This window comes from Echinops telfairi, unplaced genomic scaffold (assembly GCF_000313985.2).
Source record: "Echinops telfairi isolate 266 unplaced genomic scaffold, ASM31398v2 ScPeMD7_23;HRSCAF=83, whole genome shotgun sequence".
In the NCBI taxonomy this organism is placed as follows: domain Eukaryota; kingdom Metazoa; phylum Chordata; class Mammalia; order Afrosoricida; family Tenrecidae; genus Echinops; species Echinops telfairi.
The window spans coordinates 57413934-57426385 of NW_022103920.1; the positions used below are offsets into that span (position 1 = coordinate 57413934).

The 12452-nt window shown below is 46.3% G+C and overlaps 1 protein-coding gene across 1 annotated transcript; it reads left to right on the forward strand.

Annotated features, from left to right (window-relative positions):
* Nucleotides 1–1593: 1593 nt before the first annotated feature.
* On the forward strand, nt 1594–3277 carry LOC101649386 (AP-4 complex accessory subunit RUSC1-like). The gene is given in 4 exon segments (XM_013004636.2): nt 1594–1830; nt 1832–2277; nt 2279–2610; nt 2613–3277. Coding segments are annotated over 4 exon segments (1665 nt in total). The 5' UTR covers nt 1594–1608.
* The last annotated feature ends 9175 nt before the right edge of the window (nt 3278–12452 follow it).

Consider the following 12452-nt stretch of genomic DNA (forward strand, 5'->3'; position numbering starts at 1 on the left):
CTTGAAGATAAACAAGTGACCATCTAGCTCAGAAGCAACAAAGCCCACATGGAAAAAGCACACCAGCCTGTGTGATCATGAGGTGTCAATGGGATCAGGTACCAGATATCTAAGACCCAGAACAAAATCATACCCAAGGTGAATGGAGGGTGGTGGTGCATGGAGTGGAGACCCAATACCATCTGTAGACAATTGGACATCCCCCTACAGAGGGGTCACAGGGAAGAGATGAGCCAGTCAAGGGTGCAGTATAGCATCGATGAAATACACAACTTTCCTCTAGTTCTTTGATACTTCCTTCCCTCCACTATCATGACCTTAATTCTACCTTACAAATTGGATTAGACCAGATCATGCACACTGCTACAGACAAGAGCCTGCAGCACAGGAATCCAGGATAGATAAAACCCCTAAGGCCAACAATGAGAGTAGCGATACCAGGAGGATTAGAGGAGGGTGGGGGAAGAAGGGAGGAACCGATCACTAGGATCAATATTGATTCCCCCTCCCAGGGGAAAGAATAATGGAAAAGTGGGTGAGGGGTGAAGGAGGAGGATGTAAGATATGAAAATAATAATCTATAACTTATCAAGAGTTCGTGAGGGAGGGTGTGTCGGGGAGGGAGGGTGAAAATGGGGAGCTGATATCAGGGGCTCAAGTTGGAAGAGAATGCTTTGAAATGATGATGGCAGCATATGTGCAAATGTGCCTGACACACTGGATGAATGTATGGATTGTGATAAGAAATGTAAGAGCCCCCAATAAAAGTATTTAATAAAAAAATTGAACAGGAGCATTAATATGACAATTTTGTGAATGAAAGGTAGCCTGGGAATATGGGAGAAATCAAAGTCAGTACAACTGCTATGTTGCCAATGTAGTGGTTCAACATAATAGATTTTGCCCATATGTTATTTTAAAAATTTTCAGCTCACAAGAATGATGAGATGATGAAATTGAAACAATTTTAAAAAGAAAAAATAAGGCAATTTTTTTGAAGCCCGTAGTCAATGGTAGAGCAACTACCCATTAAAAGACCAACTGACATGGAATAAACATTAAGAAATAAGAGCATAGCAAGCATTTATGTCAAGATCAAAATGTTCTAAGACTAATTACCTAGCTGGCTATTTTTAAAAAAATAAGCTACGAATCAATGTGGTTGTAAAAATGACATGGTAGAGGCATGTGACTTTTTCTCATTTCAGAGTTGGGGAGAAAACTATTATCAGCATCCACCATCCAAAGCTGATTTCCTGAGGTGGAGGTCAAATATGCCTCCAACCTTTTTCACCCATTCTAACACCAACTCTCTCTCCCGTGGCACTCTCCACTTCTCTGCCACCTTTGATATTTTGTGGTGATGGCCACAAATAAAGGAGCCCTGATGGCATAGTGGTTGCTCACTGGGCTGCTAACCTCAAGGTCAGCATTTCAAAACCACCAGCCACTCCCTGGGAGAAAGACGGACTTGTCCCTTAAGAGCAGTGGTTCTGTTCCGCCCTATGGGCCCCAGGGGGGCCCTGTGTCCCCAGGCAGGGACTTCCGCTTCTAGGAGTCCGTAGTTCCTGGTCCTTCGCCAGAGTCCCCGGGGCCCAGCGGCTGTGGATGGCAGAAGCCCAGAGTGCGATTGGCCAGCTGCAGGAGCAGAAGAAAGGTCTCTTGATTGCCATCAGCGCCTCTGTGGATAAAATTATCTCGCACTTTGGGGCGGCCAGGAACTTGGTTCAGAAGGCTCAGTTAGGGGACAGCAGCCTGAACCCCGATGTGGGGCACCTGGTGCTGACCACCCTCTGCCCTGCTCTCCACGCCCTGGTAGCCCATGGGCTGAATGAAGCCTTTCCGGAAGGACCTCATTACCGGCCAGCGCAGGAGCAGCCCCTGGAGCGTGGTGGAGGCATCTGTGAAACCAGGTGCCAGCACACGCTCCCTCGGAGCCCTATACGGCCAGGTCAGCCGCCTGGCCCCGCGGAGCAGTAGCCGCAGCCGCTTCCACGCCTTCATCCTGGGCCTCCTCAACACTAAACAATTGGAAGTGTGGTTGTCCAGTCTGCAGGAAGATGCAGGTCTGCTGCCCCTCCTGTACCTGCCCACGGGATTCTTGGCCCGGGGCAGCTGCCCCGCCCTGTCCACGGAGCTGCTGCTCCTGCTGGTGCTCACCTTCCACCTGGACTTGCTCTTTGAGCACCACCACCACCTGCCCCTGGGCCCGCCGCCAGCCCTGCAGCAGACGGTGCAGGCCCTGCTGCACTGGGGGAGCCGCTGGCCCAGAGCCTTCGGGGGCCTCTGGGGAGGCCCCCCCAGGCCCTGAAGCTGCCCTGGCCTCTGAAACCCTTACAAGCCCTCCCACACCAGGCAGCTGGTGGGAGCAGCTGACCCTGGCCTCCCGAGTCTATGCCTCTGGGGACACTGAGGGTGTTCCCCTTCCCCGGTGGGGACCCAGGCATCATGGGACTGCCTTTGAGGGCACAGCAGAGAGACCCCTGCCCGCAGAGGCGGTGGGCCCATGTAGGGCCGTGTGGCTGGGCAAACTGTTCGGAGCTCCTGCAAGCTCCGTGGAGGCTGAAAGTGGGACCCTAAAGTCCAGGAGACCATCCAGTTGGCTGCCCCCGCAGTGAGTGTGCTGGCCCTGGTGAGGCGGGGGCCACCTCCTGAGCCTTCCTCTCCTCCTGAGGAGCTTGAGACGTCAGCCCTCAGCGTAGTGCAGCCCCACGGGGCAGTCCGGACGCTCTGTGGCCACCCTGCCGCAAGAACGGACCACCTGAGCTTCCAGCGTGGGGAGGTGCAGCGTGTCCTCATCACGGTGGACGAAGACTGGCTCCGCTGTGGGCGGGAAGGAGTGGAGGGGCTGGTGCCCGTGGGCTATACCTCTCTCGTTCTGCAGCCCTGGGACCCTTCCCTGCACACGTGTCCCCTCCCTGTCACCTGGGCCTGGAATGGCCCACGATCACTAATCCACGTAAAACCAATCATCCCAGAAGCAAACCGCTTCTTGCCTCCCTCATCCGTTTCTGATATTTCAAGTCCACTCTCCTATCAGGTGACATGCGCCCTTCTCCCCGAGATGTACAGAGGAATCCCCTCCATGGAACCTCTTCCCCATCTCCACAAGGGACTGTCTGCAGAATGGACCGCTCGCCCTCTCCCTGGTCCTCTTTCAGTGGACTGTGCCAGTACAGTATATGCCCTGGCTCCCGACTGCTTTCCTGTATGTATGGAGTCTGCCCCACCCCACCCTGCGCGAATTTATTGGCCACTCGGGATGTTTGGTGCCTGAAGCATGCATATCCCCGGGGCTGGGCCTGTGGTGTTGGTCTGTTTCCTTCCTCATTTGTCCCAATAAAGTGTGGGAGTTGGGGGGAAAAAAGAGCAGTGGTTCTCAACCTTCCTCATGCCACGACCCTTTAATACAGTTCCTCATGTTGTGGTGACCCCCAACCATAACATTATTTTCGTTGCTACTTCATAACTGCAATTTTGCTACTGGTATGAATTGGGCGACCCCTGTGAAAAGGTCATTTGACCCCCAAAAGGGTCGCAACCCACAGGTTGAGAACCGCTGGCCTAGATGGTCTCAGAGAACAAAGAGTGATTTTCAAGCCTTGAGAATTAATGCAAATTAGTCTGCTGGGTTTTTTTCACTGGCTTGGTACCCATTGTCCCTTCTTCCCCATCACTTTCTTCCATTCGTAATGCACATGTCCACTGGTTCCACCATTGCACTTTGGAAGCAGATGACTTGTTTTCTAGATTCATAGATGAATAGCTATTTTTCCAGGGAATGTAATTTGGACATGTGGCAAGGACATGAATTTTGGGGAACAAAAGTATAGAATGTCATGGAAGGAACTGAGCCCACCTCCCACCCCCCTACCCCAATATGTCAACCTGAATGGTGATTCTCAGTGGTTTGTCTGTTAGGTAATCATCTCTCATGATGTGATCAACTAATCTGTTGTAAGGGATTTAGAATGGGACCCTTACTAAGGTCACAACCATGATCCGATAAGAGTTTCCCTGGGGTGTGGCGGCATCATCTTTTATCTTGCCGGAGATTAGAAGAGAGAAGCAAACAGACAGAAGGGAACCTATTACCAAGAAACAGGCAGGGTCCCTACACTGAGAACCTTCTAGACTCAGAGAAACATTGATGCCTAGGCACATGGAGGTCTCCAAAGGATACCAAGCCCACAGATGTTGAAAAGACAGACGGCTCTTCCCCCAGTGTTATCACAGGAAGTCTTCCCTTAGAACCGGCATTCTGAATTTGGACTTCCAGTTTCCTAAACTGTGAGAGAATAAATGTCTGTCTGAGAAAGCCATCCACCTGAATTTCTGTTACAGCAGCACTGCATCACTAAGCCTGAGTGAATAGAGGAGAGGGGTTGTTGTTGTTGTTTTCCTTTGTCAAGATTAAAGTTTATCAGGTTATGAGGAACTGTTAGCTTTCTTTGTCTAAGTTTGTATTTGTTTCATTTCCTGCACAATAGTGCAGTTTTGCCAATGCAATGACAAATTCCAGTATGGGCTGACACAAATGACTTAATATCATCACTGCTGTGATAAAAATCACACAAACGGGGCGGCTTATCAGAACATAATCCTAAGAATACAGTCTGGGGCTAGAAGTCTGAATTCAGGGTGCCGTCGGGACCAGGCTTTCCTGGAAGACTGTTGGAAAGGGGAGCATCCTTTCTTGTCTTTCCCAACCTCGGGGAGCTCCACGTGTCCCTCTGCCTCCGAGAGCAGATGCGGTCTTCCCTGTTTCCCGCTCTGCTCTCTCACTGGGTACCCTTCCGACTGGATTAGGGACCACCCCCCCACCTCCGCCGACTCTGATCTGACCTCTTGTTCGCTGATGACATTTTCAAGGACCCTCTTTCCAAAAAAGGCCATAGTCACAAGTAGGACACATTAATAGTCAGCATTTTATTGGAAATATGCCCCATCCCTAACAGCGAATAACAGGACAAAGTTCTTGGGTGGTTCCTCTAACTTTTTTGACCTGGGGGGGCGGGTCGTGGAGTGGGCATTTCTTAAATTAAATGGAGATACTAATGAAATAACATGCGAAATAAAGCCTTTGATAAGCAGTGAAGTCTGTATAAATGGGAAGGTTGTCGTTATTATTCACCTTGAGGTAGCTAAGGAACCAGTTGAGTGGTCTGAAACTACCGACCTGGCTGCCTGTCCTTTAGAAAAAGACATTCCATTATCCAGGGACTGGGACCTTTCCACAATTCCCTTGACCAATTGCGTCCCCCACAACACCCCACCCCTGCCCCTTTATTACTGCACTTGGGTTCTCCCAGGGACATCCAAAAGTTTCCCCAGTTTCTAGAAGACTACAGTTAAATTCAATAGAAATTAGTCTGTCATATAGGAGGCATAGTGGTTCCCCGTGGGTCTGTGATCCGCCTTGAGGTAGCAGTTTGAAACCACCAGCTAGCTGCTTGGCGGGAGAAGGACGGGGCTTCTACCCCCACACTTAGTTGCAGTCTCAGAAACTCAAGGGGCTGTTCTACGCTGTGCTACAGGGGCTGCGAGGCAGCGTGGACCCGATGACAGTGAGTTTTAGACACTGAGTTGAGACGGGGAGGAGTCTTGGCGGTTGCACACTGGGCTGTCAGAGCTGGGCTGCTTGCTGGAGTGAGGCTCTTGTTTGGGAAAGGAGCCTTGATGGGGAGCTGGTTAAGCACTGGGGTGCGATCCACAAGGTCAGCGATTCATGAACCTCCAGCAGCTCCGTGGGAGAAAGACGGGACTTTCTGGTCCTGTCAACAGTTATGGTCTCCCAAACTCACAGTGGCTGGTCTACCCTGTCCTCTGGGGTCGCTGTGAGTCGGCATCAACTTTATTGACAGTGAGTTTGTTGTTGGAGAAGTCCGAACTCTGCTACATGAGTACTCTGAGGTACTACATGAGGGAGAGGTTAGCAGCATGTCTGTTTTACACCCAAGAGTGGGGATTCAGGCAGATCCTGTGGACACGGTCCTCAGAGAGTGCCACCTGTGTTCCAGGAGCTGCATTCAGCCATTCCTTCAGTGGTGACTGGAGGTGGCTGCCGGGAGCTGCCAGGAGATGGTTCCATGTCTTAGAGACAGACAGGCTGCCGTCGTTTGATACTAGCAGGAAGGAAAAATGAACCAAGAGGTATAATTGAAAACCTCCTTCCTTGGGCTGGTGCTGGTGGGAGTGAATGGAAGGGTTTGAATGGAACCATCTCTAGCATAGAACAAAAGGCACGGATTGGAAATAAAACCTCCTATCTGCCTCAAACAAGAGAGACTTTCAATGTCAAGATAATCGAGAACTGGATGCGGGGAAGTAGAACGCCCTCTTGGAAAGAAGGTTCAATCTGTAAGATCAGGCTGGAGCTTTAGCCTCGGATCCATTTATCTAAACCCACCATAGTAACAATTTAACTACATCACATGGCTGAGAGGAGGATCAAAGAATGAATATATAAAATGGTGTTTTTTGACCTCTAGAGCCTTCTACCAGGGTCCCTCCGGCACATTGCTCTTCCTTCTTCCTCTTCTTTCTGTACTTCTCTTCCCACCCTCTTCCTCTCTTCTCCGATCTCCTGGAACTGCCTTCCCTCTCTCCCTTCTCCTCCTCGGTCCCCAGCTCACCGTTATCACAGATAGAAACTGAAAGGGCATCTTGCAAAGTAATGCCATGTATATGTATATATCTGCATCTTCTCTCATGCTAAGTGTGCTTTCAAGGCTTATTAGCATGAATGATTAAGTTAGTGTGTTACCCGAAGGTTGAATGACACGAATTATGCACTTCATAGGATCCAAACGCACAGCTCTACACTCATGCGCAGTTTTGATACACTGCCTTAAATTCAATCTCTTTACTGCTGCCAGCAATTCTTACCTAATTAGTAGGCTGTACATGCAGGTAACTCGGTGGCAGGGCTTTGAGGCTATTCTAATTGATGATCAGGAAAAGAACGGTAGTTTTTTAAAAAAAAGAAATATGTGTCTCTGCCAGGTTGATAACGAAAAGAATGATAGGAGACTTTTGCTTAGCTATATTATCAAATGTAGCTTATTCAACTGTGTCATTGATACCCGGGAGGGGTTGAGTGTTTTCAATGGGTGCAGTCAAACAGAGGGCTTCCATAGAGGGGTTGCTGGGCATGACATCTTTTCTCCTATACACAGCGGCTGGTCATTGCGCTGCCTTGGTCATCCCCACGGTCCAGTGTATTTACTTTCTGTTGCTGCTGCAACAAATTACCACATACTTGAACAGCACAAATGTATGATTTTATAGTTCCTTAGGTCAAAAGTCGGCCCCAGGGGTCGCTGGGCTCAAACAAAGGTATTGGTAGGGCCGTGCTCCTTCCTGGAGGCTCTAGGTGAACTGCTAGAGGCTGTAAAGGAATTGCCTAGTGACTGGAGGCCGCTCACAGTCTTTGGCCCCTTGTGTCTTCAAAGACAATAGACCAAGCCATGTTCCGTCTCTCACGGTCTGATTCTGAGAACGGTTGCTTCACTTTAAGGACTCCCATGATTAGACCAGTCTTAGAGAATCTCTCCCTCCTTAACCTGCATCATATCTGCACAGTTGCTTTTGCCAGGTCAGTAATGTAATGTATTCCCAGGGTTGGAGCATGGACATCTTGGGGGACCATTCATTCTGTTTATCGCAACTGCCAACACCTGCTAATCACATTCATATTTAGCTGTTGGAAATAGAGTACTTTTCTTTTTAAAAGATTCCCATCCTCTCTTTTTTTTTTAACAATTCTTAAAAAAAAATTTTTTTTTTGGTATAGGCTTCCTGAATTTTTTCTGTTCTTCATTTCATCCTCTCAAAGTATGTTTCTGTCAGTGGTCAATTCCTCATGGATTCCTCCCCTCTCTTGGCCCTATTTCTCTTGTTAGGAGGTCAGTCCTGATCCTCCAACCCTAGCTCCTCCCTTTATATTCCAGATGCCCACTTTCTTCCCCTTCCCAGCTACCTCGCCACTCCTCGGCTACCCTTCTCATCTCCCCCATGCCTGTCCCGAGACTCCCATTTCCTGTCTGTCGCAGAAATAGGTCTGAAAAGGAAGGAGATGGACTAAAGTCAGCCTTCTCCACAGAGAGCACATGAATCCCACAATTTTTCACGCTAGGTGGTAGGATGTAGGACTTCCATCAGAAACACATTTGTCAGATGACTGCAGTTAGCCCTGTGAGGAAGGACTAGAGGTAAAAGATGATATTCTACATGGTTAATCTCATTGCTGATCAGTCCAATCTGTGTGTCTAGCTGTGATTCCAGATGTTAATTGTTGTGAAATTGCCATAATGTTCATAATTGTGAACATAAACTCACTGTCCAAAGTAAAAAAAAAAAAAAAGGAAAATAAAAACCTCAACAGCCTGGGTTATATTTTATACAAATCCAGGTAATGAATACAGCTGGCCTAGTTTAAAATGTTACATTGACATTTCTGGAGAAGAAAAATTTCCAGCACTACACATGCACCCTTAAAAATGCTCCATGCAATGTACGTTTTGATTGACATTAGAAATTGACTGCAAGCTTGCTTTCTTTCTTTTCCTATCTAGGCTGTTATGGCTAGGACTTTATATATTTTCTTCCATCTACATATAAATGTGCCTGATTTAGCACTTACTTAAGTAGAAAGATTTAAAATGTTTATAATTACTTCCAAATATGCTTTTTTTTAGTATATTAATTTGGAGAGATTACATAGATAGATATTAAAATTTCTACACATCAGCAGTAAATTAAAATATACATATACATTTATTTTCCAGTGCTGCTACTCTTTATCTTTCTTTAATTTTTTTACATTGTTCATCCTCTTCAGTACCTTTATGTCCAAGAATGGATAATTCAGGGAGGAGGTCAGAGGTGATGTGAATTCAATAATAGCTTTATAAACAAAGAGGATACTTTTAAAATTAAATCATTTTATTGGGGGCTCGTACAACTCATCACAATCTATTCATCTATTCATCCATTGTGTCAAGCACATGTGTACGTTTATTGCCCTCATCATTCTCAAAAGATTTGCTTTTTAGTTGAGCCCTTGGTATCAGCTCCTCATTTTTCCCCTCCCTCCCCAATCCCTTTCCCTCATGAACTCTTGATAATTTATAAATTATTATTATTTTGTCATGTCCTACACTGTATGCCGTCTCCCTTCACCCACTTTTCTGTTGTCCATCCCCCAGGGAGGAAGTTATATGTAGATCCTTGTAATTGGTTCCCCCTTTCTACTCCACCCTCACTCCACCCTCCCGGTATTGCCACTCTCACCACTGGTCCCGAAGGGGTCATCTGTCCCGGATTCCCTGTGTTTCCAGTTCCTATCTGCACCAGTGTACATCTCAAAGAGGATGCATTTTAATAATACACAGCTAGCTTCATTGTTGTTATTGCTGTATACTGTCCAATTGGCCATAAATGAAAGCCACCCTACCAGACAGTGTAGACATGTGCCATCAGGTTTCCTAGGCTGCAAGCTTTCCTGGAGCAGATCATCCAGTTGTTTCTCCCATGAAGCCTCTAGGGGAGTTTGAACCGCCAGCTTCTTAGTTAGCAGCCAAGCACTTAGCCATCGCACCATCAGAGTTTCATACCAGATCATTCCAACCAATTAATTGTAGGAGGTGCTAGGTGTAGCATTGTTGTAAGATGTGTTTGAGGGCATCGTATAAATTCTATTCATTGCTAATTAAAGTAAAACCATATGATCTGGAAAATAGAAAGTATTTGTCATATGTGACAGTGGGTTAGCTAGTATTCTAAAATCAATTGAGCAATGAAATCATCTGGGGAGTTTGTTGAATTTAAGGATTTTTGGCTCAGGAAGGGATCTAAGAATTTCTGTTCTGTCAATTCAAAGGTTGGAGGTTCTTGGATTACGCTTTGAAACACTGGATTAGGTAAAGTTAAGAAAATAGGAAAAAGGGATTTCTATAAGCTCGAATGTGGTGCACTAGATCCTAGTGGAGACACGCTGACCGTGGGTAAAGCCGTGACAAAGTGTACAGGGGGGCTGTGACGTGAAGGCCCTCTACTTCGTCAGTACCCCTCCCAAGTTTTATAGAGGCAGTTGATCTTTCTTGAGGTTATTGACAAACAACTTCAAGCCAAGCAGCACCGTTCACTGGCAACCCCCTCGCACAGATATTCTGCAGATGTTAGGGGGCAGAGTTTTCAGTCCCTGGAGATGAAGAGAAACAATCCCTTCATCTTAGAGCAGTGGTCTCAACCTTCCTAATGCCGCGATGCTTTCATACAGGTCCTCATGTGTGGTGACCCCCACCCATCAAATTATTTTCGTTGCTACTTCATCACTGTAATTTTGCTACTGTTAGGAATTGTCATGTAAATATCTGATATGCAGGATGTATTTTCATTGTTATAAATTGAACATCATTAAAGCATAGCGATTAATCACAAGACAATATGTAGTTATATATTGTGAAATATTTATTTCTAATGACAAATCAATGAAATTCTGTCTTGAAGCATGGGGTAGCGTGGGTAACAGTCTTCATGCCGGATACTTGTATGTGGGTGTATCTGCATGTGGGCGGACCCGTGTGGAGACAGATAGAGGAGTGGTGTCTCGGTTCCTAAGACCATCAGAAAGCACATTTCCTGTGAAAGGGTTGTTTGACCCCCAAAGGGATTGAGACCCACAGATTGAGAACCGCTGTCTTAGACCCTTAATAGGGAGCAGACCGATCTTGCCTATATGATCTGTGTCCTTTCAAGGGGTAAACCAAGGGCAAGTGCCAGCCGGTTGCACCAGACAGGTCCTTCCCTAACGCCAGTGAGTGGTTTACTGGTTATTGTGCAGTCAATGCACATGGCCACAGGGTTTTCAATGGATGGTTTTTCAGACCCTTCTTCTGAAGCATCTACATAGACTTGAACCTCTGACCTTTTAGTAGGCAGCTGACTGTGCTATCTGTATATATCATCCAGCGACACACAGAGTGGTTATCCAGTTTTGTTTTGCTTCCTAGTGTGCTGTTGTTGTTGTGAGGTGTTGCCAAGCCAGCTCTGACTTACATCAGCCCTGTGTACACTGAAGGAAACACTGCGCAGTCCTACACCATCCTCCCGGTGGCTGCTGGAGCCCATTTTTGTAACCACCGTATTCACCATCTCTTAGAAAGTTTCCCTTTCTTTTGCTGATGCTCTACTTTATCAAGCACGGTTTTCTTTTCCAGGGACTAGTCTCTGCAGATGACATGCCCAGAGTCCACGAGACACTGAAGTCTTGTCATCCTTGCTTCTAAGGAGCATTCTGGGTGAATTTCTTCCAAGACAGATTTCCATTTGTGATTCCAGCAGTTTCGCGGTACTTTCATTATCCTTTGCAAACACAATCATTCAAATGCATCAACTCTTCTTTGATCGTCCTTTTTCAATGTCCATGATACACATACATATGAGGCGACTGAAAAACACCAGGGCTTGGGCCAGGGCATCTTAATTTTCAAAGTGACCTTTTAAAAAATGGAGTGGCTTAATTCTACAGCTAGAGTTGACTTAGCATTAGCCCTTTAGCAAGACGTCGAGAGTAGAATTGGTTAACTGCCCACCAAATGAGGAAAGAGCAGCGTGTGGATTCTCTTGCTCAGGTGCGCCTTCTGATTATGGCCACAGAGAGGTGCAGGTGCAGGCTTGCAAGACTGCCAGAGGAGGGACTTCAAACGCTTCCTTTTCCGCTGGGGTGGCTTCTCCGCGCTGTCACTGGAAGTGACTGAGTGGCAGCTTCCCAGGCAGTTCAGCTTCCCACCATTTCTGAGCATTTTGTTTGCTCAGGTTTTGAATACAACTGACTTCTTAGAGAGCCCTTCTGTCCCAGGGAATTCATTCATCAAGGCAATACTCTATTGAGTTCCATAAACAGTCATATGAAAGAGCAATTCATTCATGAATGTTCAAAATGCAATCTTTCCACTGTTGTACCTGTGCTTCAAAGCATCCTTCTTGTTGTTCCCATCAATTAATCCAGGTAACTGGAACGTGTGAGTAACACAGTACTCAAATATATCCCAGCTGATTTTACAAGATAATAAAAAAGTAAGCTATCTAAACCCATGTGGTCTTAACACGTTAAAAACTTGCTTCATAGGTAAAAAAGTCACCGCACAGAGGAGAGGACTGTCAAGTCTTTTCAGAATCAAGGGACTCATTTTAGTCTGTAGAATTTACTATGACTTGGACAGTTTTGAGCAGCTTCTTTTTTGTATGAGTCAGTGGAAAATACCTAGAAGAAATACCTCCTTGGAGTATGTTGAGAGTAATGCTAACTAAGGAATATGGAAAAGGAATTTTTGATCAAACTTTTTTGGTTGTTAAAATATTTTTATTGTACATTTAAAGATGACTATTGAATTTCAAGGATAAAATTTTTATTAGATTGAATTAATTATCTATCAACAGTCTTAATA